This window comes from Rhipicephalus sanguineus, chromosome 4, assembly GCF_013339695.2.
Source record: "Rhipicephalus sanguineus isolate Rsan-2018 chromosome 4, BIME_Rsan_1.4, whole genome shotgun sequence".
Taxonomy (NCBI): domain Eukaryota; kingdom Metazoa; phylum Arthropoda; class Arachnida; order Ixodida; family Ixodidae; genus Rhipicephalus; species Rhipicephalus sanguineus.
In genome coordinates, this window is record NC_051179.1 from 126,363,925 (window position 1) to 126,390,767 (window position 26,843).

Consider the following 26,843-nt stretch of genomic DNA (forward strand, 5'->3'; position numbering starts at 1 on the left):
AATGTCAGCCTTCACTCTTCTTTCTTTCGCCGTTTGGTTATGCTGTACAGGTTAGTGGACTTTTATTCTAGAATATAATACGCGAGAATAAAATTCGTTTATAAAAGTTTTGGTTTAGAGAAGCTTTATTTTCGCAGTCGTATCCGCTTTTTAGCCGTAGCCTCGCAACGCAGATTGGTCCCCTACATGGTCCCCTAGGTCATCCCCAGGGTCATCTCTAGGTCCCTAGGTCGCGTAGGTTCCCTAGTTGCCCTAGTCCCTAGCGCCGCACACTCATTCGCGGAGTGGCGTGAATGGTTAGCATTATGTAGCGTGTTGTTGTGCTAGTTATGACTTGATTGAACATCTTGCTTGAGGAGGCGCAGAAGTGGTTGGGAAGAAATCCTTTCCGTGTTAACACTGTGTACTTCCGAACCGCTTCTGCGTTCCCCATCCGCCGCTCTCCTTCGGAACTGTCAGCGCCGCCAGAAGCTGTGTTGGCAGCCCGAACCTCAACGCCGTCAACATGCTGGAAAAGGAGGTAAGCGTCGTTGAAAGAAAGTTTGGTTTCGTTGCGCACCAACTTGGAGGACGCTTGAGCTTCGCCTTCAAGAGTAGAACGCGATAGCGTAATCGGGCTTCGTGCGCATCGCCTTCGCTAGCCTGCATGGCTTCGGTTCTCGTTGGATGCCTCAACCGTGCCGTAAGGAAACAACGTCAGTGTGCGTAACATTGACCGTTGTGTTTTGTCGCCTCAAAGAAACTGGCTCATACCCACGAGGGGGATTGGCCACACTGTCATTTAAAGGGAAATGTAAACGTTATGAAATAAAAAAGAAAATGAAAGAACGAAATGCGACGTAAATAAAAAGTAAAATAAAAGTGGTAAAGAATTCAAGAAGCTATAGTAAAGAGATTGAAAAAAAAAATTTAACAGTAGAAAGTTGGTTTAAGTTGTCGGTAGCACTAGCAGCGTGATCTTCCGGTTGCTTGAATCAATTTGTGTAGCGCAGTCATAATAGTACTGCTGCTTGCCCCAAACTGATCAGCTCCAAGCAACAACAGGTTAGAAGTAGTAAATGGTAAACCCAGCCTACCAGTTGGCATTTCAAGAGACATTCTACGGAGTGAGGCGAAACGGTGGCATCATACAAAAAAGTGATCTGTCGTTTCTGGTTCATTGCAAACTGCACATAAATTAATTAGCGCATTAATTAATGAGAAGCCAGATTTATTAAGGTAATAATTTAACCAGAGAACTCTACAGCAAAAGCTTGTGAGGGTCACCTCACATTGATGTGAAAGGCATTTGGTAGTGTTCCATGGAAACTGTAACTGCCAGTAGCTATCTTAGAATGCCTACTACAAGTGCAGTTGCGAAGTGCCCACTACGCCATAATTCTTCCTTTTGCGAATTAGCAAAGGGCCCACTACATGTCCGTAAGGCAACACGCGAACCTACGCAGCTGCTCACATTGTTGGTGCTTTTGCTGATGATGGTGATTAAATAGATCTGAGTGCTTTGTAATAGGTGGGCCTTTAAAACACCAACTCATTGCACAAGTCGCATGTTTTGACGCTTGGTACGGTTCTACGCTTCTCCCATGCAATATTACATGTGTTAAGAAGACTCCTCCCACTACATGGCATTCAGATAGTGTTTTTTGTTTTTTCGATGCAGTTTCAAGCAGTGGCGTCGGTCTGTGGTAGAACACCTGATTGCCACGCAAAAGACCTGGGTTCGATTCTCACTCGAACCGAAGATTGTTATTATTTACTTTATTTGCATCTTTCTCAATTTTTTGCTCACAGCCAACGACGCCGACACCAGAAGTTCTGCGAAACAAGCTCCTTAACACTGCCATGTTAATAAAACTGTAGGCCTGTGAAGAAACGGTAGTAGCTGCTGTAGTTATCTTGTGTATATTGCACCTTTTCGAAGTGGACGGGGGAGCATTGGCCTAGATGGCATATCCGCGCTGTCTTTCGCATGTCACTACAGCAGTCAAATGGTTGGGATTCTGGGCGCCCGCATCGTCACCATCCTACGTTTATAGTTTACGCTTCAAAGAACCGCTGCCGGATGGATAACTTCTCCACGCATGCTGGCCTTTTGCGTTGCTGTGCATACCTACGTGTGGGCTAGTGATGCGGGTGCACAGCTGGGTAATGCGCAGTGATGTCGTCACGACGCGGAGTTTTTTTTTTTTTTGCTAATGTTGGACAGAATCCGGCTAGCTTAAACAGCTTCGCTGTTAAAAGTTACTTCTCGAATATATCAAAGCAGAGACAGATAATTCTGGTAACTACGGTGATATTATCAGGGACATAAGAAAAACAAACTCACAAAGTTTCAATGTGCAGTACTTAGGGCTTGTACTCACAGGCAGCCCATAGGTGAAATGCCTAGTAAACGATTTCTAGCTACAGAGAGGAAATATGCACGAATTAAAGACATCTGGAAATTGAATACAACAACAAGTGGACAAGCAAACCTAGGCATATAAGGAATGCATTTACAGAATTTTGTTGCGAGCTACTTTCTTACTGAATACCTGAATAGAAGATATTGCAATCGACTTTCTAAGTTCATTGCCGACACTTGGCAGCGTTGTAAGTGTTGCGAATATTAAGACAGCTATAGTCTGCTTGCATAACAGAAAGTAATCTCCTGGCCCAGATAGACTAACGGCAACATTTTACAAAGATTTTATAACTCATTTGGCTGTTATTTTGCAGAAATTATTCATTGATATTTAATGGAACTGGCTTATCTCATTCATTCAAGAATGTGCATCATGTACTGATCCTGAAAAGTGAAGACCCTGTAAAACTAAATCTTTGTAGGGATAACAATGGCTAATGTGGACTGCTAAATACCAATGAAAGTTCTAGGAAAGCAGTTGTAAACAGTCATATGTACATTGGTTGACCCACAACAAACCTGTGTAATAACAGGAAGATCAATTTTTACGGATATTCATCTAACTCAAACCAATTAGAGTGCTGTGATGCTGACTTCGGAAGAGTTGCAATGGTAAAAATTTATTTAGCAAAAACTTTTGATCAGGATCTGTGATACTCGAAGGCGTTAAAGTGGCTTATGACAAATGCCCAGCAAAGTTAATTGTGAACTGCCAGCTGAAGGAGAGAGTTGGTGTAAGTTCATCTATAAGGCAAGGTTGTCCACTTTCACCTTTATTATTTGATTTGTACCTAGAACCACTGTAGCAATAACAGAAAAATTCCAGCATTTCTTATTTTTCATTTAGAAGTGTGTGAGGTAAAGGTTTTAGCAGGTGCTGATGATGTTGCCATATTTTGTATCAGAAGAGAGTGACTATCGCTACGAACGCTGTGCCAAGGATCTGTGTTGTTACTGGTAGCATTGTAAGCTTAGCAAATGTGCTGGCCTATAGCATGGACGTTGGAAAACTTTCCCAACAGTCTACGAAAGAGTAAAGGGGTTAAACAACCTAGTACACCTTGACAAATATTGAAAAAACTGGTGACCTGTGGGCTGAAAAAAAGTTATGGCAGCTTCGCTCTTGTGGTGCCAAGCCTGGAGGAAGAGTGGAGCTGGGCAGCCCTCTTTGTTTCTCTTTATTTTTATTTCCTTCTTCTCTTTCTCTTACTCCCTGTTTCTTGCATCTCTTTTTTGTATCGGTTTCTTTCTCTCTTTCTATATATATTTCTATCTTCCTTTCTCTTTCTTCCCTTTCTCTATTTATCGCTTCCTCATTCTGTCTATCTCTTTCTCTCCCTCTCTGTTTTTCTATCTCTATTTTGTCTGTTTCTTTTTACGTCTGTCATTCTATCTTTTTATGTCTTTATTCCCTTTATTTCTCTCGATTTTTCTCCATCTTTCTATGGCTTTCTTTCTCTCTCTATTCCTTCCTCCACGCCACTTCGCCGAGCTGAGTTTTCGTTTAATGCTCGTACCTGCTGTACTCAGTAGTGGGGCTTGCCCAATTCCTGTGGCACATACCCGCCCGAGGTTTTCTGTTCGCGTTGGACAGCATAAGGCCTCCCATATTGTTTTTTTTTTTCATATATAAATAAAAAATAAATAAATAGATTACGACTGGCTCAAACAGCTCTGCTGTCAAAAACCAAAGAACTATTAGTGCAGATGCATAAATGGGGATCGACTTGATATATTCGTCTCTGCACCTGTGACAATATGTAACATCTCTTTAGTATTGCAGTGGTGTACTTGTTGCAGCTACTATAGTCCTGTAGGGTCAATATACAGAAGATTCATGAGCTTCTGGAAGTTTGTTTGGCAGTCCCAGTATGACCGCACTAGCCGTAACAACCTTTTCTTACGACTAAAAAGAGGAGGATTAGCCTTACTTCACCTATTTCTGAGACAGGTTGTTCCAAAGTTTCTCTCTCCATGCGACCAGTGCGACCCATTTTTAAGGACGTTTCTTCAAATTAGGCTTGCATCAGCTTTGCCATACTTTATCGTTACCTCAAATGACAAGCTTCGCTATGGTGTCAGTGGCTTTCAGCGAGGAAGGGTTTCTGCTTTTCACTTTGTCCATGCAAGATTTCCAAGCAGATGTCCATGCATTACAGTGTAATGACGAAGGGAGCGCAAGTGGCGCTATTGCCGCTTGGCTCCTGAAGTGAGAAAGAAAAGGATGCAACTCTCCCAACACTAGAACTGCAGAACAAGGTCCATCGCTTGAGAATAAAGACCATCATGGGCGTCGGCAGGGGGGTGCAAAAGGGGCACTTGCCCCCCTCAAGCCACACCAGCACTTGCCCCCACCCAAGCTACATCAGCGTTCTCCCCCTCTCCCAGCCGCGATGCAACACAGGCTTGCACCCCCCAAGACAATATCCTGCCGACGCTCAAAGTGTTTTTCCTGTGCCACTGTATGCCTCTGTGGATAGTGGAGGCCGAGGAGAAAATCTCCTGAAGACAGTTAAAAAAATGGCCTTACCAGCCGCAGTTAAAATGCTCTTTTAACCTACACACTGACATACTGCTGGTTAAAACATGGCTAGAACGAAGGGGTGACAATTTACAATGGTGATTGAATTGCTTACTTTGTTGAAAACAAGAGTCATAATGCATGTCTATATCGATCACTGGAAGGCATTTCTGTTTTGGAACGTTCAACAAAGAACACTTAAAGAAAGATTCTCTGCTTACGCCACATGGAATTCAGTTCTCAGCCATAGAACCAGAACGTTTAAAGTATGACATGTTCTTTCTGCTTGGCTTGCACAGTGTATGGTGAAGCCGCAAGCAGTTCGGAATTGTGTTGTAGATGCCCATATTTATGTTATTGAAGAAGTGTGCAAGTTGCATGAAGTGTTTGCAAGATTGTGCTATGACCATGAACTGCTTGAGGTTATAGATGATCTGTGTCATCTGAAGCCATATTAAGTGTGTCAGGCACATGGCATTTCCTTGTGGAACCCACAGCACTGAGCTTGAAACTCAGTGGGGATGTATTTGCTTTTGCTTGGATGTTACATGCTGCAACAAAGGTTACAAAAGTGTGTGTAGCTTAGTGGTCAGGATACTCGCCTTTGGAATGGGGGGCCAGGGTTCAGACAACCACCAAAATGGGAAATTTTGATTAATTTATATTTTGTAATAGCGGCAATTGTTGTACGTGGCAAAGGTGTTCTCATCGAGTCAGCGTAGAAATGCTTAAGCACTCAAAAGGAGTACGTGGAATGGTTATAAGGACCAAGATATTCTTACAATTATTTATAGCTCTGGAGAGGCTGATATGCAGTGCTAGAAAGGTATTCGCTTAAGCATCTTGAAGGATCCGTTATTATTACACTAAGGGTCTCAAAGCAGGCTACATAAGTATATAATAGGTTTGACTTATTTGAATGCCATTTATAGCAATTACAAAAGATAAAGTTGGGTACAGTGTCAGAAAAACCCAAGAATATGTACCAGGTGATGTTACTACAGGGTTAATCGGTGGTGTCACTAGATTTTTTTTTTGAACACGTCTGAAAATATTTATTCTAATAATTGCCATAGGTACCCATTTTGTTGTGTATGTGTTGGTAACCCATCTTTTCATACACTGTTGCAGATGCTTAGACAGTTTCTCTCTAGAGACGGAACCATCGGGCACGCACCAAGACCAAGTCATTGTAGCGAAAGAGATCACGTAAGAGGGTTTTCATTTCTTTTCTCGGCAATAATCTTTAGCGTTATCACTCGCAACAACACAAGCCGACTTATTTCAGGATGGCATCGCAGCAGAGCCAGTACATCAGGCAGCACCGGGTCTGGCTTGTGAGCCGGGACAAGCTGTAGAAGCATCACCAAAGCCAACATGTGGACTGAGCCATGTCACAAGTAAATCTGTTCAAGTGCAACTACTAACCCGACATGAAGCATCACAAGCAAACGAAGAGAAAATTCTGTCAACAAGTGCAACACAAACAGAACCTCAAGTTGTTTCTTCAGGTATGTCACTGCATTCACCGTAAGATAGAAAAAAACAAAACAAAAAAAACCCCTCAGTTTTGTTGCAAGTTTGAGTCATTGAATGCTCCGGGTGATTCCACGTAAGATCGAACAAACGATGGCTGGTCGACCTCTCAAATTTATTTCAAAATTTTATATATTATTGCCTGATGAGTGGAAAGAAGAGATCCGCAATTTGTTTTGCCGCCAAAATTTTTTTCGAAGCACAGGAAATCAATAATGACGAAGAGGTGGAGTGGAGCGCTCATCCGCACTGCTGTTTTGGCCAACTTTCGTTATGAATTGCACAAAATATATTAAAGTTAGGTAGCTGAAATGTCTTTAACTAAATATATGCATGTTTTTGCTTCTGCTCAGGTATTTTTAGTTTTTATGTGTAGTGTAGATGTTTTTATAAAAAACCTCAACATTGGCCCAGGGAACGTTATTTTCTTTACTTTGAACGCCCTTATCTCAAAAAAGCCTTGTACCAGAGCGACAAAAATTCCGCATTACGTTCTTCGCATGCATATCTACCAAACTGCCGAATCTTATATTTATATGACGTTTCAGTAAAGAGATATGATCGGGCTAAGTTCAAGAAAACACCGAACAATGCAAACTTTAAACAGTTAAAAAAAAAACATTTTTTATATTTCTTAAACTTTGTCCACTTATTCTCCTCCACATCAGCTTTCACAGTCATTGAAAACATGTTGCATAATGTCGTTGCACTAATAGTTACGGCCCCTCCAATGAGACCCTTAGGCAAGGATTGGCAATTCCGACTTCTTGCCCAACAAGTGTATAAAATGCAGGCCGGATTGAATTTCTTTTTATTAAAAGGCCAGCAGGTACAGAAAAAGGTGTCGCCGGCACTGAAGACGTTAATTTTGAAATTATTTGGTCGCTGCAGCGGCCACGAGCGCGGGGCTATCGAGCAGGCGCGCGCGCACCCGAGATGCTCGTTGTAAAAGACGGCGCAGTGAGAGCTCGTTTTCGTGTCCTCAGACCGATTGAGTTCGAAACAGCAACACCTCTCGGGTGACTTGAACGCACGTGCACCGGTAGTGGCAGTGATCTGGTTAATGACGGCGATTTCTTTTTCAGGGGGCATAAGCATGTCATCGTTAAACTGTGCGTTCCGTGAAGATCTTTCATTGCAGTGGTAGCAAAAGCACGGGTAGCACAAGTAGTCCGTCTCACTGACAGTCAATGATCTTTCGGGCGTTAAACGTTCCTTCAAAGCATTTATGTCTAGGTCGGTAACTCTGCGAAATTTTGGCTTCTTTGCAATAATTAAAGGAGTCCTGACACAAAAATTTTCGCCCCGCGTTTTTTTGCTGCAATGTGTTTTTGGGGGCCTGTTAGTCATAACACGGCACATCGTTTGCTGCAGCGCACGATAGATAATTAATTACAAGCTCCTCATTACCGACACAGCCTCAGTTTCGGTTTGACAGAGCTCCAAAAACGGCAAGCCGCCGAGTGCAACTATCACCACCTAGCGAGTGAAACGCTCGGTCACGTGAGCACACAGAACAGTGACGCATTTCCGCGCGGTCTGTCGTCGTCGGGCTCATCGTCGTCTGATGGCGACGATTTTCTTGCGGAGGGGATCGAAGGAATTTTCGACGTGGCGAATCACTTCATGTTTGACCCGCTGGCGAGGAGCGATTCGTCGGGAAGCGCGTCAAAACAGAAATGGCGGCTACGACGTCATCGTAACTTGTACCGGCTGCAACGGTTACGTAGGGGAAGTAGGGGGGTCACCTCGGGTCACCTCCGAGGGTGTCAATGCACTAGGTGCGGCCTATAATGCTGGATCGCGCTCGCGAACTTCAAAATTCATATAAAATACATTCCAAGCTTTATTCGCTGCCGATATTTTGCAGATGGTACGCGCACGTACACGGGAATCGATCCAGCAGGCTATCTCGGCCGCGAAATTTTGTGTCAGTACCCCTTTAAAGGAGTAGTGACACGATTTTGAGACATCGCAAAAGGGACATTTTTTACTTCGTTGGTATACAGTGTCAACGCTGTCCACACACTGGAGTCGGAGAAGACGTATGAAATATTTTAATTTGACTTCGAAGTTTTCGTCGCTGAGCATCTGCAAGCCAGCCCCACTGCAAGGACATTATCCCGACTAGTCAAGACAGTTCCCCCGAGTTTGCGAGTTCTGCATCCTGCATGCAGCCTAAATCGTAGAAATCACTTTCAGGGTCACTGGACGACAATTCACTCATCGTTGTTTATGTGCACCACGAGCAGATGACGGATTTGCCGCTAGTACGTCGCGAGTTTCTGTTTCTCCGTGACGTCACACTGCTATGAAACAACACTGAGAAGCCACCCCCTCGATATCGAAGCTAAAAGTGTCTTTTTAAGGTGGCGCTAATTAAAATATATACGATGCATTCCCAGGCACCACAATAGTCGTTTTAGGTTTCTCGACACCAGTATTTTTATTTAGAGCAACAATCCGAATTTTTTAAAAATTCGTGTCAGTACTCCTTTAAGCTTCTTGTGCTTCGAAAGGTAGTCACCACAATACACTCATTCAGAGCTATACTTTCTCGCCATGAGACGCACAGGAGGAGTAGAGTAAGAGCAAAGCACAAGGCCTATCCGCGCTGAATGAAGTGTGAACAGCGCACCGAACGCGCGGCCACTTCAGGCCGTCTGCTGCCGACATCTAAGGCAGGCAAGCGCATCTGGTTACCGATAGTTTTGCTTTTCTTTCCTTTGACATTCCATATTTTTTTCTTTGCCACTGGAGCACCACGTTCATGCTTTTCACTGATCGCAACTGGCGCAGCGCAGTTTCTCAGGCAGCAGCGTGCGTGAAGCGGGCGCTCATAGCTCCCTTATGGAGTGTTCATCTTGCTTCCATCTCCGCCGTGTTATCAGCGCCTAGCTGCGATGCGAACAGAGGGTGGATAGAATAGCGAAGCTCCAGTGCACGTGCGTTCAAGTCACCCGAGAGGTGTTGCTGTTTCGAACTCAATCGGTCTGAGGACGCGAAAACGAGCTCTCACTGCACCTTCTCTTACAACGAGCATCTTGGGTGCGTGCGCGCCTGCTTGATAGCCCCGCACGCGTGGCCGCTGCAGTGACCAAATAATTTCAAAATTAACGTCTTCAGTGCTCTCGACACTCTTTTTGGTACTGCTGCCCTTTTAATAAAAAGAAATTCAATCCTGCCTGCATTGTATACACTTGCTGGGCAAGAAGTCGGAATTGCCACTCCTTGCCTAAGGGTTTTATTGGAGGGGCCGTAACTATTAGTGCAACAACATTATGCAACATATTTTCAATGATTGTGAAAGCTGATGTGGAGGAGAATAAGTGGACAAAGTTTAAGAAATGTAACAAATGGTTTTTTTTTTAATTGTCGTCAGAAATTTCCATTGTTCGGTGTTTTCTTGAAATTAGCCCGATCATATCTCTTTACTGAAACGTTATATAATTATAAGATTCGGCAGTTTGGTAGATAAGCATGCGAAGAACGTAATGCGGAATTTTTGTCGCTATGGTACAAGGCTTTTTTGAGATAAGGGCGTTCAAAGTAAAGAAAATAACGTTCCCTGGGCCAATTTTGAGGTTTTTTGTAAAAACATCTACACTACACATAAAAACTAAAAATGCCTGAGCAGAAGCAAAAACATGTATATATTTAGTTAAAGAAATTTCAGCTACCCAACTTTAATATATTTTGTGCAATTCATAACGAAAGTTGGCCAAAACAGCAGAGCGGATGAGCGCTCCACTCCACCTCTTCGTCATTATTGATTTCCTGTGCTTCGAAAAAATTTTTGGCGGCAAAACAAATTGCGGAGCTCTTCTTTCCACTCATCAGGCAATATTATATAAAATTTTGAAATAAATTTGAGAGGTCGACCAGCCATCGTTTGTTCGATCTTACATGTAATCACCCTCCACTAACAAACCAGAATGTTATAGTACGAAGTAAGATTAGCAGCTCACTCTTTAGGGATCCAATCTGGTGTCACTCTAGAAAATGCTGTCGTAAGGGAATGCAGCCACTTTTGTGAACTTTGTGAATTTCCTGCTGTCGGTTGCTTCAACGCAGAGTAAGTGATGAGAGTGCAGAATGTATAGACTGTGCTAAGGTATGAGCCGTCTACTGATGTCCGTCAAGATTGCGCGCGCAACTCACCCCCCCCCTCCCCTCCGGCCCTCTTTCATGCGCCTTCTCGCGATGAAAATAGCTGGTGTGTTTAATCTCTGCGTGAGCGGCAATTGTCGGCAGCCCTAGCATGCTTCCGCTCCTTGCACTGGGTTCAATGTTAAGCTTCAGCCGTGAACATAAGGGGCTTGTGCCCGTCTTAGCAATGCATTGGTTCAGGCTGGACAGGTGGTGCTCCACACTTTTGTGTTTGCAAGTCTATTCAACTACGCAAATGCTCACGCAAGTGTAGCTGAAGGAAAATGTTTTGTAGATAAGTTACTCCAAGAAGTTCCGCTTTTCTTTTACACTGCCTTATGTGAACTATTAACTTAAAATAAGTCTTAAATATTAACTAAAATAAGCACATTCCACCCTGTAAAGATTTGTGTTGGTGTTGTGTTGCGCATAGAAATCGGCGAAATCTGCAAATCGCTGTGGTGCACCGCCCCTTAAAATCCTTGAATCTCGTGAATTTGAGAACATTAATTCAAGGTTCCTTGAGACTTCTTGTATATCAGCGAGCTCCTTGAAATCCTTAAAAATCTCGTGGTTTTTCTTTCTTTAAACCAAATTAACCATGGGCATCCCTAAGTCACGCTCATTTTAAGGGCACTTGTACTGAGGAATGCCCATAAAGACGAAGTTCTGGTGACTGAAGTGCAATATCAGCAAGTTTCAGTTCAAGATCTGACAAAGCTGGCGTCGTCTAGCAGCTAATGTAGACTGTAAATCCAATCCAACACGAGTCATATCGCTGGTGGTCACCCCGTCGGCTTCCTGTGCTCCATTTGTCACAGTGAAGTTTGTGTTCGTGTTGTATGCCATGCATGTATTTCGATATTGGCAAGATGGCAGTAGGAAAGGGCAAGTGTCAGTCTGCGTAGCTGGAAGATATGGACTATCGTCACTTGGCGAGGCTGGAAAAGCAGTCCTTATCGAGTGAAGTGCACAGTATGTCAGAAGACAGTCGACATTGTAACAATGGGGGAGTCTGCCTTCAAGAGCCATCAGAAAGGTTCAAAGCACAGCTCCCATGCTGTGGTAGGGGTGAGGGTTGCTCTTCCATCACAACTTGTATGCAAGTGACAATTCTGACGTTGGAAATGACTTTTTATCTTGCCAATGCAGCAACTTCCTCTTGTGTTGCGACTCTTGACGAAGCCTGCAGTGGTTGAAGGCGAGATATTGTGGACGATGAAATTTGTCTTCACACTACTCCTACAGCTTTAGTGAATCTCAGCTGCTTCAACAGATCTTTCCGGATTGCAATATCGTGAGAAGCTTCAGAAGTTTAGAGAAAAAATGCATGTACGAAACGTGCCATGGTCAGCACCTATAGGGAACCCAAGCTCAAGTTTGCGGTGCGATGACAGCGCCACGCTGCGGCTCTGGAGAGAAGCTCTGGTGCAACTGGGTGCATGTGCGGCCGACTCAGCCTGTTTGTCTGCAGCGCGAACACGCTCGCGCGCGCGTTCCTCAGTCGGTGTGGGCTAGTGCGGGGAACTGGGGCGCCATGTCGTCAGCTTGGTACACTGAACCGAGAGGCTTGCTGTGCAAAGCTGCATTTCCGCGTTGGCAGAAGCGACCCCGCGGAAGCGAGGTCCGAAGTATTGCTGTGTCGTGGCCTGCCACAACAGTGCGGACAACACCAAGGCACGCGATTCACGTGTGAAACTGTATCGGTTGCCGGGCATGTCGCACGAGAAATAAAGGTGACAAGCGTGGATCACCGCAGTAAGGAGAATCAAGTATGGCCTAGTTGATAGCACTGTCTCGCCTTTTGTTTTGGCTGTCTCAGTTCATCGCTTTCGTTCATTTCGACTACCTGTATCAGTACGTAACGCGGCGTATGCACGCAACGACTGCAGTAATGATTACTCGCCGTCTTCTCGCATTGTGAAAGTCCAGTTACGGTTGTAGCTGAAACAACTTTCTGTGTTGACTCCCAGTGTTCGTGAGACCTACCCATCGTTGTCGAACATTCACACTAGCGTTATACTGCGGTTAGCGTTATGCGGTTGGTTGAATTCAACTGAACTCGGCACATTGTCAAAAGTTCGGCACCTGCAGTTTACGCTTCCGGAAGGCCGCTTTATCACGCCGGAACGGACGTGTTCATGCAGTAGGTTTTATATGCCTGTAAAGTCAATATTATCATAAAAAGATAGTGCAAGCATGACGCGAGAGCCGAAAAAATGAGGCGAGCAGTTGAACTTTCCTCACAGTGGTTAAAGCTCAGCTAGCTACCTCTTGTCTAAATCGGCAGGTGATGCTCCAGCGGCACGGAGGACTTGACTCTAACCTGCTCAAGGTTTTCTAATACCATGGCCATATAATTTCTTTTTTTCGCACGCCGCAAACGTTTGTTCATGAAAGTACATGGCTGCTACTGCAAGCATGCCATATTAAAACAATAGTGATATGCTTCATACTCCACAACACACAACATCAATAGCGTGCACAGCTTCACTTTGCAGTTCATATGGACCATTACGTATCTTCAACATGACAGAATGAGTCATACATCGAGGTATACGTCCTACAGGGTATTATTGCGACTTTGCAACAGTTACAGACTGAAGTCACTGCAAGTGCTGATCAAATGTTTGTGAAAATACAGCAACGTCGTCCAAGTAAACAAGGCATGGTTTGCACTTAAGACGTGCCAGCAGTGTATCCGTCATCCTTCAGAATCTCGCAGGAGCAGAGCACAGTCCAAATGCTAGCACTTTAAACTCGTACAGGCCATCAGGAGGTATGAATGCTGTTTTTCCGCAGTCGCATTCATCGACTTCAATCTACCACCAGCCACTTAGTAAAACCATTGAGGAGAAATATCGGGCATGTTGAAGGCGGTCTAGTGAGTCGTCGATGTGTGGAAGAGGGTAAACGTCTTTCTTTGTGACTGTTGAAATTCCGGTAATCCACGCAACATCGAAGAGTGCCATCCTTCTTTTCTACCAGTAAAATGGGGGGGGCACCCATGACTGGTCGAGGGTTGAATTACATCATCATCAAGCATCTGTTTCACCTGACAACGTATGACTTCTTTTTGTAACACTCGGTAGGCATACTGACGTACTGGCCATTCAGTAGAGTCCGTTATAGTTAGTGCTTCACGGTCGGGGTTTGCTTTATTTTTGATCTGGATGCGAAGCAGTTACTGAACATGTGTTGAATACAACGTATTTGCTCCTCCTGCATGCATGACAGCTTTGGATTGGCATGGACTGTATTGGCCACCGCGGTGTCACATTTTACGGCTGCAGAAATTGAAACAATAATTGAACATGCTTCATCGTTAATGGCTTCGTAGTGAGCGACTGCTGTTCACTTTGCCAAATGTCGGCACTCGCCACTGGAATTTGTAACCAAGAGCTCAGTCATCTCACATTTCACTTGGATGATGCCACCGGCGATGCACATTTGCCGAGCCAAGATCACTGACAGGTTTGCTTCGGTGATACCGCTACCACATTTATCTGTGTTGCTCTGTATCGTCACGAACATACTGGTTCGCCGCGGAAGTGTGATGGTGTCATCAACAATATGAAGCACTGTCCTCTGAGTATTAATATCTCTTGTTTTGGGGCGTGGTTGTCAGCAAAGGTGATGAGCAATTCTTAAAGATCAATAACGGCTTCGTATTCATGGAGGAAATCCATGCCAAGGATAACTTGCAGGAACATTCATGCAGCACGATGAAAGAAGCGATAAATGTTGACTCGCGGATTTGCAGCCTGGCAGTGCATCTCCCGATTGGTGTCAGAGGGGACCTCCTGCTCTCTGGAGGTTCGGTCCATGTCCCCAAGGAGTCATAATCTTCCTCAGTTCAGCGCTGATAACAGAGTAATCGGCACCAGTGTCGACCAGAGGAGTTATCGGATGGTTGTCGACAAGCATAGAAATGTCAGCAGAAATGCATTTGTCGTCAGTGGAAGATGTCGGCAAAAAGGAATCGTCAAAGGTCGGTGGATGCATCGGAGGAGAATGTTTTAACCATCACTCAACAGCGGTCCCACCCTCAGGGACCGCTGTTCCTAGTTTCCCCATCGTTGGCTTGGGGACCTATGCTGTCGTCCCACAACAACATTGGCAAAGGTTGTGTTGACCCAGAGATGTAGAATGTCGAGGAGACAGACAGTGAGACTGGTGTCGCTGAAGGTTTGAAGACTGAAGACTTGCCGAGTACTCGGCAATAGTGCGGGGCTGTTCACCACCGCGGGGTTGGCGAGCATCTGGCCAAAAGCCAGGGAGACACAAGTGTTGGTACACACACTCGCGGTATTAGTGACCTGGCTCACCATAGTGGTTACAAAATGGCTGATTGTCGGGAGCATACCACACAGTGGATTTCCGCTGATTGAGTTGCGAATTTTTGTAATGCGGCGGGACCGAGGAGTGCTGCAATGTCTACAGGGTGGACGGTTGGGGGGATGAGCCGCTGTCGGCGCAGGAGTGCGTAAAGCTTCCGTGTACGTTAGAAGAGGAGCCTCCACTGCAGGTGCCACCAACGGTTGTACCAGCTGTCGTATCCCTTAGCGGACGACATCCGCTAGAGCAGTGACTCGGGCTGGGGAGACACTGCGTGGAACTTTCGCAGCTTCTCGCAAACAATGCTGTGCACGAGCTCTGCGAGGTCCCTGATGGTCATGAAGTCGGGTGTTGCCAAGGGCGATGACAGACATGAAAGGTTGTTTAGCCGCCGATACTGCAAAGATCGCTGCCTTAGCATTTGCTCTATCATTGTGGCTTCGTAGAGGAATTCCACTACTGTATCTGTTGGGTTGCGCACGAGTCTTGCAAACAGCTGCTATTTTACGCCCCGCATCAGGAAGCGTACTTTACAGCGACAGCTGTTATGCGATCACAACAAAAACCGATTTTGGCGCCGTAGACGTCTGCCGCCGGTGTCTGTAACCGCTATCGTGCGAACTAAGAAAAAATTAAGAGAAAATAATTTTAGGATCCAGTGGGATTTGAACCCGGGTCCTCTGCGTGGCAATCGAGTATTCTACCACGGAGCCACACTGGTGCCTGGAACTCCTTTGCAAAAATACCCGATATAGTCATGTCCGGCAAGGAATCGTGTTCAGATATGTAATACAGAATCTTAGAAGAGTAAAATAACAACCAGGCATCACAAACGGCGAATTGCAACAAAGAGTGGGTCGTTAAATGCTTCCAACCCACTACAAAGGACTTAGCCATAATTTTTCGTCATCAGCCAGAGCACAAAGTACACATAGTAAATGCCTTACAAATGCGTAGCGGTTACCATGGTTCTCAGCAGAATGACGAAAAATGGCATAGTGGGTGCTTCTCTACCTCATGAAAATTATGATGATTTATGGCGTAGGGGGTACCTTGCATGTGTACTTGTATTAGTTGCCTCAAGAGAGTCTACAAAGGGTTCCAGAAAGGCCGCTCTTCCAACTTTTGCTGTGACTGTGCTGCGTGTCTCGCACAGGCATGGTGATTTTTCTTGTGTTCCACCATTGTGGGATCAGCTTGCCAGAATAACCGAGGCGTCTCCTCCACGAACATGGCGACGCTTTCGTTTTGTCTTTGATTCCTGGAACTGAGAAGACATTCTGCTTGTTCTTTCCGGTCGGGACTTCCATGCGTGTTCCGCAGCCGCGCAGAAAGCTCTGGCCAGGTTGTCAGGGCAGCTTCATGGTTCTCAAGCCAAATGCATGCTGAATCTTCGAGGTAGAAGGAGACATACCGGAACTTCCGATGACCGTCCCATTAGTTGGCGAGGGCGACTCAATTGTATTGGTCCAGCCAGTCTTTAACATCTTCGAAAGTGTCCCCATGGAAGGGCCTTAGGGCTCGCAGCGTGTTGAAAAGCCATGGAGCAGGCGGGGTCGTAGTCTGCCGAGTCTGGCTTGCCGTTGTTACGCTTTCCATGTTTCTGGAGCGTTCTGGAAAAGGGCCGAATTGGAGGTGGTAGGCCTCATTGCTGCCGACAGCGTCAAAGGTAAGATTGTTCTTTCAAGGCATCGTTGTTGGTGTCGGGATCTTCCTGTTGGTTGTATGCATAGAATGCTACCAGCATTTCCACCAAGTAATGTCACATTATGTTGTAATGGAAACCTGTTTCTAGCAGTATGCAAGAAAGTCAGGCTGGTCTGATCACTGGCAATACAGCCTCATCGTCTTTGTCATGAGCTCGTCCTTATATCCTTTCCCACAGCGGCACATACAAGCCTGCCAGCAACGATCTAGCTGATCTTATACTTGTGGCAGTATATATATATATATATATATCCTCGTGAGACCCAGCATACAATATATTGCACACTCGTTCTTAGCGTCAGCGCCGCGCTGCAACAGCTGCATTCGCAAAGTCCTCTTGTACAATGCATTGCGAAACCATGTGCTGCCATCTGGCCGAGAAAGAGAAATCGACCGAGCGACGAGCCTGGCGGGCACGTTCGAAGATGGCGTTCATTCCGTCAAACAAGTTTTACTCAACGCGGCCAAGTAAGTGCCCCTAGTTGTTTACAGCTTTGCTAAATGTTCTTAATTTTGTAATAGCATGTGTTGTAGCCGCGAGGGAGGAGGCAGAGCCAGAGTGGCCATGAGTGGCGAACAGTATAAACGGTTTATTAGTGCGTGAGTGCTGAGCCAGAAAGAACACGGAGCGCTCGGTTCACAGCGCTTATAAGGCGATGAGCACCGCGCTATAAGCGTGACGTCACAAGGCTTTGCATGACACCACACTTCTTTCCACAATGGTTATGGCCTGCACCAGTTGGGAGGTTTCCTTGCACGAATACTGCGTTGAAGAGTCTGAGCACCTAGAGAGGCTGCAGGTTCTTGCGGAGGGGCGCTGGTGCGGAGTCTTGGTGTGGACTGTCTTCGGGTGGCTCGGAGCTTGGAGGCTCCAGCACAGGAAAGGGGGGCCTCCTTGGAGACGCTTCCGGCATAGGGTCTGTAATTGAACTGGGCATGAAACAGGGAGGTTCACTGGGGCCTTGTTCGTCGCTCTCAAAATAACGTGAACGTAGACTGTCTACATGCAGGAATCTGTTTCCAGGTCCTACACGCACAATGTACGTAACGGCACTGCACCTTTTTTCGATGACACCTAGCAACTACTTGGGCTCACCTGGACGAAGACCTTGGACCAGAACGCTTTCACCCTGTTTATAAGCTCTCCGCAACCCTCCTTTTTCATTGGCTTGGCCCCTCACTTTGCAGAAACTTTCTTCCATACATCTCTCCAGGTCTGGCTTTAGCATAGTCAGGTGAGTGCGGAGCGTCCACGACAGGAACAGTTCTGCTGGTGTCTGCCCCGTGGTTGTGGTTGGCGTGTTCTGGCACCTGAACAGAAATAGGTCTATGCGGTGCTGTAGGGTCTTGCTGACGCCCGATGATTGTTCGTGGAGAATCTGTCTCATAAGATCCCGTTTCACCGTCTGGACGCGCCTCTCGGCGCTTCCATTGGACGCAGGGTGGTATGGCGGTGTCCTGGTGTGCCGCACTCCATTCTTGAGCAGGGACTCTGTGATGTCCTTCGCAGCGAACTGTGGCCCGTTGTCCGTTACGACTTCCCCCGGAAGGCCATACGATGCGAACACCCTACGCAGCTTCTCGATGGTCTTTTCGGTCGTTGGTGAGTTCATGATGAACTCGTCAACCCACTTTGAGTGTGCATCCACCAGCACAAACAGCCATTTGTTGTCTGTGAATGCGAAATCCAGGTGTATTCGTTGCAATCTGCGGCTCGGCCAACCCCAAGTTTGTAGTGGCCCTTCGGTGAACCGTTCTGCGTCAGCTGACAAGTACAGCAGCTTTTAACAACACTTTCAATGACTTGGTTTAACTGAGGCCAGCAGACATAGCTGCGCGCTAGCATTTTCATACGCGTAACTCTGGGGTGACCTTCATGACAAAGTGCCAATACTCGTTTGCGCAAACAGTGCGGAACAATTACTCGATTTCTCCACGTAACGCACTGCTGATCTACAGATAGTTCATGCCGGCGAACAAAGTACGGGGTCAATTCACTATCAGTTACATGCGCAGGCCAGCCATTCCTCGTGTACAGCAAGACTTTCGATGGCACACCATCCGTACTCATTTTCTGGCTGATCGTGTCAGCAGACAACGGAAGTTCATTGACAACCGAGAAAAAGTGTACGTAATCTCAGACATCTCGATCATTCGCCAACGGCAACCGCGAAAGCGCGTCAGCGTTTCCCATGTTGCTGCCTTTACGATACACCCATCTGTAATCGTACACCGCTAGTTGCAAAGCCCATCGTTGCATGCGTGCTGCAGACATTACTGGAACGGGCTTGCCGTGCGCCAGAAGGGTAGCTAATGGCTGGTGATCCGAATAAATGACAAAACTACGACCAAACAGGTACTTGTGCAACTTTTTCAGCCCAAAAATCACGGCGAGAGCCTCTTTTTCAATGTGAGCATAACCTTGCTCTGCTTTGCTCAATGCCCTGAACGCATATGCAGTAGGTTTTTTCTATCAATTTTATGAAATAGAATGGCGCCCACGCCATACATGGATGCATCACATACAAGACCTCTCTTTTTGGTTTGGTCGTAGTATGTCAAAACCTTTTCTTCCGTTAGCCACGTTTTGCTTTGCTCAAAAAGTTTTTGTGCCTCACGTGACCACTCGAAGCCTTTTTCTTGGTTTAACGCGTCATACAACGGCCTGAGTCTTGCAGCTGGGTTGGGAACAAACTTTCCATAAAAGTTTATCAACCCCAGGTAAGCTCTCAACTGTGCATCTTTCTTTGGTGCAGGGGCCCCAGTTATAGCTTTTACTTTTTCATCTGACGGGCGTATGCTCTTTTCGTCCAGAACATGCCCCAAATACAAGACAGACATTTGAAAGGACTTACATTTTTCTTTCTTCAATCGAGTGCCTCTTTGCTGAAAGCGGGACAGCACATTTTTCCACTTTATGGAAACATTCCTCAAATGTAGCCCCTGCTATCAGCATGTCGTCCAGATAGCATGCTACTCGATCAAGTCCTTTCAATGCATCATCCATGACTGCCTGAAAAATCGAAAGTGCACTCGTGATGCCATAGGGTAAGCGCGTGTACTTGAATAACCCCAAATGTGTACTTTTCACGACTAGCGACTGCAATTCCAGCTGCTCGTAGGCAGTAGATAAATCCAACACAGTGAAATATTTGCAACCGGCAATTTTTACAAATAGATCCTCCATCACGGGAAGGGATAATGATCAGTTCTGAGGCATGGATTTAGTGTCACCTTGAAATCCCCACACACCCTGACCTGGTTGTTTGCTTTAGGTACAGCTACTAGTGACGTCATCCATTCACTCCGCTGAACTGGTACTAACACTCCTGTTTTCACGAGATTCTGCAGTTCCAAAGACACTGCTTCCTTAACCGAAAATGGTACCAGCCACACTTTACAAAAAGCGGGCGTGCTGCCCTCTTTAAGCACTAATTTAGTGGCACTGTACTTGATTAGGCCCAAGGTATGCTAAAAAATCTTAGCATATTTTTCAAGCAACAACGCCACTTTGTCCAAGCAAACCCTGTGTACACTAGCCCAGTCTAACTTAAGTGCCGACGCCAGTCTCAATAGTGTTGGTACCCTCGTTTGTTTTCACGACAACTAGGGGAAGTTGCTTGTGCTGACCAATGTGCTCGACCGAAATGGTGAGCTTCCCAACTACTGTCAGCGGAGTGCCTCCGTAAGTTTTTAGCTTAAGAGTGCATGGCTCTTTGGGTAGGCTGGGCCAGTACTTCCTGTACAGTGACTCTGGTGCAGTCGATACAGACGCCCCTGTGTCAATCTGCATATGGACACTTTTCTGTTCTAGCTTCAGACAAATTTCGTAAAGCCCGGTGCGCCCTTCACAGGAATAAATATTGTGGAGTTCACCCGCGTCACTGTCTTCATCTATCATGTTTGCAAAGTCTCTACTTTTGTCCTTGCACATCTTCGCTAAGTGCACGACACGTGTACACAACCGACGATACTTCCGAAAACTGCAGATAGATGCTTCATGCTCTGAGCCGCATCAGAAACAGGGCAGTGATTTAGTCGCCCTTGTATCAGCCATTATCGCCAAAGCTTCTTCTCTCCAGCGCAGTGGGCGTTTTCCACTATCTAGTTTGCGGTGAATAGTGCTGACGGTTCCTTGCGGGCCAACTTGATACTTCTTGCAATATCGCAGGCATTTCTAAATGTCAACTTGCGGTTCTTTAGCAGCTCTGCTTGCGTTTCTTTGTCACAAAATCCTGCCACAAAACTGTCGCGAAGAGCCTCATCTAAAAACGCCTCGAAGTCGCAGGACGTCACCAACCGCTTCAGCTCTACCGCGAAAGCTGCCACTGTTTCGTCGTCATGCTGAAAACGCCGATTAAATTTGAACCGTTCGGCGATTACAGAGGTTTTGGGCACGTACGGCTCTTGCAGGGTCTGCACCAACTTTTCGTACGTCTTGTTTTCCGGCTTTTCTGGTTCCAGCAATGTTTTCAGGGTTTTGTAGGCTTTCTTACCTATTGCCGTTATGAATACTGACACCTTCAGGTTGTCGCTCACCTGGGAAGCCTTCAGGAAGTGGTTGAACCACTCCACGTAGAACTGGAAATCATCACCATCCTCAGTGAACTGATCGAACCTTCCCATCGTGGCCATCCTGCCAGGCTCCTCGCAGCACGCTCCGGGACCGTCGTTAATGGTGTCTTGCAGCCCAGTGTAATTCTTGTCCCATCTCGTCGCCAGTCTGTTGTAGTCGCGAGGGATGAGGCAGAGCCAGAGTGGCCATGAGTGGCGAACAGTATAAACGGATTATTAGTGCATGAGTGCTGAGCCAGAAAGAACACTGAGCGCCTGGCTCACAGCACTTATAAGGCAGTGAGCACCGCGCTATCAGCATGATGTCACACAGGCTTCGCATGACACCACAGAATGATTCAGAAATGTCCACGGATCATTTTGAGCACACTTGCTCTGGAGGCAAATGCATAACCTGTCTATGACTTCGGTGAATTGTTTTGTGTGCATTGTATTGCACACCGGGACTGAGTGCGGCTGGTGCGAGCACGCGCTTTTCTTTGGCACGCGCTCGCCGTGCGCTCGCTTGCATCTAGGTTGGCTGTTGACATTTATACAAAGGAAGTGTTTTTTTTTTCTTTTCACCGTATGTGCACTACAACGTGCGTAAATGTTATACTGATGCAAATTTTCTTCTAAAAGGATACTACTCCTCAGCAGCATTTCTAATTTCGGCTTTCTTTGGTCCGTGCCAGGGTTGAGTCTGAGAAAAGCTGACGCTGTTTTGGAGGCCATTGCGTCGCAGGACACGTCTGATCTCGACTTGTCTGATGATGAGCTGACTGAAACAACACTACAAGAACCACTACCTGATCTTTCATCTTCAGGTGAATTTCTTAACAGAAGCATTTACAAAATTAATACAAGATGTGGGTATAACAATGATTTTGTTGTCTTCTTTAGACGACTCTGACGAAGAGTCTGACAGCAAGCCAGCTACAAGCGTGGGAAAATTGCCACCGTGGAGGCATGCTAAGTTTGTTTCTTCCCTCCCTGCTGCTCCACTTACCCCTGACACTAATCCGGATTCCCATACAAACTGGACTGCTCCGGATTATTTCAAGCAGTATTTTCCAGAGGATATCTACCGAACCTTTCATGAAATGACAGAGGCGGGATACCACCAAAGAAAAGGTGCTTCGTTGAACACCAGCGCTGCTGAAATGAAGCATTTCATTGGGGCAACATTCCTAATGAGTTGCCTGGGGTATCCACAAATCCACCTCTACTGGGCCAGGCAAACGCGAGTTGCCGCAATTGCCGATGTGATCACTCGCGACCGCTTCTTCTTATTGCGAAGAAACATAAAAGTTGTCAACGACTTACACATCAGCGATGCGGAGAAGAAAGCCGACCGGCTATGGAGGTTGAGACCGTTCATAGAAATGATAAGGACGGCTTGCCTCCAGCTCCCGAGAAGCCCATCGGCGAGCATCGATGAACGAATAATTCCATTCACCGGCAGAACAACACTGAAGCAGTACGTTCCCGGTAAACCGCATCCAACAGGGCTGAAGAATTTTGTGCTCTCAAGCCCAAGCGGAATGGTCCTGGACTTTGAAATTTACCGGGGAAAGTCTGCGCTTGCCACCAACACATCGGAACTGGGTGTGGGTGCCTGTGCCGTGCTTCGATTGGCGAAATCCATGCCAAGAGGCAGTGCTTTGTATTTTGATCGATTCTTTACAGCTGTACCACTGCTTCGGCACCTATCAAGCCAAGGCCTGCGTGCTACTGGCATAATAATGAAAAATCGGGTGCCAAAAGACTGCAAGCTCTTGGACGACAAAGCATTGGTGAAGAAAGGCCAGGGATCTTTTTGCCAGACGGTCAATGTGGCTGACGGCATTTGCCTCGTCAAGTGGGTAGACAACAAGCCCATCACATATGCATCTTCTCATATTGGCAAGGACCCAGTAGGAGAATGCAAGAGATGGTGCAAGAAGGAGGGGGTCTACAAGGACGTGCCTCGCCCTGCCATTGTAGAAGAGTACAACAAAAACATGCGAGGGGCAGACCTCTGTGATAGAATGGTCAGCCTCTACCCAAGCAAGGCGAGGACAACACGCTGGACTGTACGTGCGCTTTCTTTCCTTGCCGATGTGGCTGTAGTGAACGCATGGCTACAGTACAAAGATGACTGCGAACTCCTGCAAGTTCCAAGAAAGAACATACTCAGCCAACTGGATTTCAAGCTGCTACTGGCACATCATCTACTGAGAGCAGAATCCAAAGTAGACGACGATGACGAGCTGCCCGTAAAGCGCCCTGTGAACAAGCGAACACCACTGCCTCCTGTCCCTTTTCGTACAGCGGGAGCAAGACACATGCCTGAGCTTTCGTCACAGAAGTCAGCATCTAGGTGCCGTAACCCCGGGTGTACCGAACGCACGAAGTTCCGTTGCACTCACTGCGACGTTTTTCTTTGTATCACTGCTTCACGAAACTGTTATAAGCAGTTTCATAAATAGTATGAAACTGCTTAACCCATATATGCCCAAACTCTGAAAAAGTGACAAAACAAATATTTTTTTCAAAAAAAGTACTATACTTCTAGCCTCAAAAGAAAGCACAGGTTCTTTATTTACTGCCAGGTAAACACAACACTGTTTTTCAAGCCGTCCTATACATACACTGGGCATTAGGGGTGGTGTGTTCGGGTGTGGTAAGCCTTAAAACAGTTCACGTGCACACCGACATTGCCCTTCTTCCTCTCCATGACGTATTTCATACGAAGCACTCGTTTGCCCGGTGAAAGCGGTCGGCACGTGGCAGCATGAAAAGCTAGCAATATCTAGGCTTGCACACATTGAGAATAAGGTTTGCTTGATGTGCTGTAGGAGGCGCTAGTCATCTGCTAAAGAAATAGCGATGTTAGAGTGCTACTAAGAAGGGTCCTATATGTAGGACACTGGGCATATATGGGTTAAAACAGTTTTTTGAAGAGCCGAAACCCTTTGTAAGCCGCTAGTGAACATTTTCTTGTTCGTTCCTTGTAATTCCTGAATATAGTGTTTTTTTCATAGAGTCCCAGTGTGCAATATATTGCACATGCTTTTGTGAGCGAACCAAGCGTTGTACATCAATAAAACATTTTCACCGTGATGAGGTGGGCTCATTTGTCCAAAATGATGCGTTTTCTTTATAAATATGAAAAAATTCGTAACTCGGGTCTCACGAGGACATATATATATGTGTGTGTGTGTGTGTGTGTGTGTGTGTGTGTGTGTGTGTGTGTGTGTGTGTGTGTGTGTGTGTATTGTGATGAGGTTCATTGGTGTAATGAAGTCGCGACGAAAAGGGACCGTACGCTGACACAGTGCAAGGCTGGCAAAAGGCGGCACAGGCTCTCGCGCAAACAGAACGCAGGTCGTTTCTCGTCCTCCTCCACAGGCGCATACTCGGTCGTGCATCTGCTCCACTACAATATATATATATATATATATATATATATATATATATATATATATATATATATATATATATTCGTGCACGGGAGCAGCCTTTGATAATTTGTTCAACTTACATTTGAGGTCACTAAAAGCGGTGCATGTTAGGTGGCAGTCACGTAGTGCTCCTTAAAATTCTCGCGCTTTAAAAGAAGGCTGGAAAATAAATTAAGCAGGGGAGTTAACATAGATTCAAAAACTCTGTTTTTGAGCAAGCGCTACAACTTTTGGATTAAAAGATTTTTCTCTAGAGTTACTATTTAAAAAAATTCATTACGCAATCTTTGTTAACTGCTGAGCTTGGTGTATTGGAAAAAATATTCCGACATGCTCTATATGGCTCAGAACAATGCTGCACTAATTGGAGATGCGTAGTGCCTATGTTTAATTTTTTAATACTTGGTGCTTCTTATTCTTAACTGAAACGCCCTGTATATTCACACAGACACACAAACATACAATACGGTAAGACAAAGCTGGAGACCATGTACGGCCCCCGCCTCCTCCGGGTAGATGAAAACTTTAAGACTATGGTGATCATATTCACTGAGTATAATGAGTTCTGTATTGTAGTGATAAAGTGGAATATCCACTCGTGTGTGGTTGTATAAGTGACTGAAACATCATCTGTTGATTTTGCTCAAATAGCATAGTGGCATTAGTGGGAAATGTGTAAGCTGCTATACTCAGTTACTGCCTAAGAAAAATTTCAACTCTGCCCACAGCCATCGCTGTCCTTCCCAGAGGGAATTCTCATAAATACTCCATCATATAGCGCAGAGTAATTTTCATGACGTCAAGCATTGCTAAAGTGTTTCAAATAGTTGACTTTCCCATACACACACATGCTTGTGTCACTGGTTTCAGGCTGGAAGCTTGAACATCCTGGTAAATTTCATCAGGGGTTCTGACACCGCTGCTTAGCCAAATGTAATGTTTCAGGTACTGACAATGAACCTTTAAAGGAGCACTTGACATAAAATTTCAAGCTGAAGATGTGTGATTCAATTGCTCGGTATGCATACATATTTTCTACCCAATTTGAATGGCTTCCATCACCTGGAAGCTATTTTATTTCGAGGGCAAACAGAGTACAAAGGCTCAAGGGGCGTTCAGCACCCTGCAACATCGACATTACTGTGACTTGTTCGGTGTGGCTTATACCATCCTGAGTGACGATGCGCTAGTAGTGCTGACGTCAACGATCCGAGTGTTCTTGTCGCCGACGCCTGGAAACATTCTGGCTCCCAGTGGCTCCCAAAACTCCTGATGCCTATCTTCGTCATGCCGCTTCAAATGATTTGTAATGGTTTTGTCATTCAGCGTTTTGGGGAACAGCTGTGAACTGCAGTCGTGTTCTACGAAGCGCAAGAAAGCTGAAAGAGTGTCTTATTTCATTACATGTACGGTACGTGCCAGCACGGCCACAAGCTATCAAAGTGGAGTAGGGTATAGATGAATATCATCGTCAACAGGTAACTACCAGATAGCGTTAGTAGAGAATGTTATTTGTCCACAGACTTCTTTGCGATAGTGTTAATACCAAATTACCGTAGCCATAAATGTGAGAAGTTGGAGAAGTGGGTCCATCTGCCGACGCAAAGAAGAACATGGCAACGAGAGAATTGTTATTGTAAAAACGTAATTTATTATTCTTCTCTGCCGGTGTGAATTCAGGGCAGCGGCATAATTCTGAATGCGGTGGCTCGCTAAACTTATCTTTTTAGTCATGGACACTCGGCAAAAACGAACAAAGAAATATCATCATCCTGTAACCAAGTATTCCTGAACCCCTTTGCATCTACTGGAACGCCATACACACCAAAGTTCCTTAACATAGCTAATTGAGTCATACCAGCGAGTATGGCCCAAGCACACGTCCCCAGGCACCTCCTCATTGCTGCTTTGAACAGCGTCCATTTCCGAATAGCTGTTTTGCAAAGGGTCAAAGCGAATATAATTCACGACGTCGGAAATCACGGCGATTTCCAGTTCAGGAATGTTGTCTTCATCACTTGTTGATGCTGTCCATGGCGATGACAGCGATACTGGTGACAACTTGACTACACATCTGCGCCTAGCAGAGGAAGTATCAGCTGAACCTCATGTAACTTCTTTCTGTGGCCACGTGATCAGCTGGGGCTCAGTCTGGAGGTGACCGCTAGGCAGCACAGCCAGCGTTAAA

The 26,843-nt window shown here is 45.8% G+C and overlaps 1 protein-coding gene across 2 annotated transcripts in view; it reads left to right on the forward strand.

Moving 5' to 3' along the window:
• Positions 1-242: 242 nt before the first annotated feature.
• Positions 243-26,843, forward strand: part of LOC119390647 (gastrula zinc finger protein XlCGF57.1) — a 389,923-nt gene continuing 363,322 nt past the window's right edge. The window contains exons 1-5 of one of the 2 annotated variants that reach the window (XM_037658255.2): positions 247-520; positions 6,057-6,134; positions 6,214-6,436; positions 21,905-22,036; positions 22,113-24,314. In XM_037658255.2, coding sequence (XP_037514183.1) covers positions 506-520; positions 6,057-6,134; positions 6,214-6,436; positions 21,905-22,036; positions 22,113-23,680 — 2,016 coding nt within the window. In that variant the 5' untranslated portion in view covers positions 247-505 and the 3' untranslated portion in view covers positions 23,681-24,314. Of the gene's footprint in view, positions 521-6,056; positions 6,135-6,213; positions 6,437-21,904; positions 22,037-22,112; positions 24,315-26,843 lie in introns of those variants that run through there. The other variant, XM_049415094.1, reaches the window with a different exon arrangement.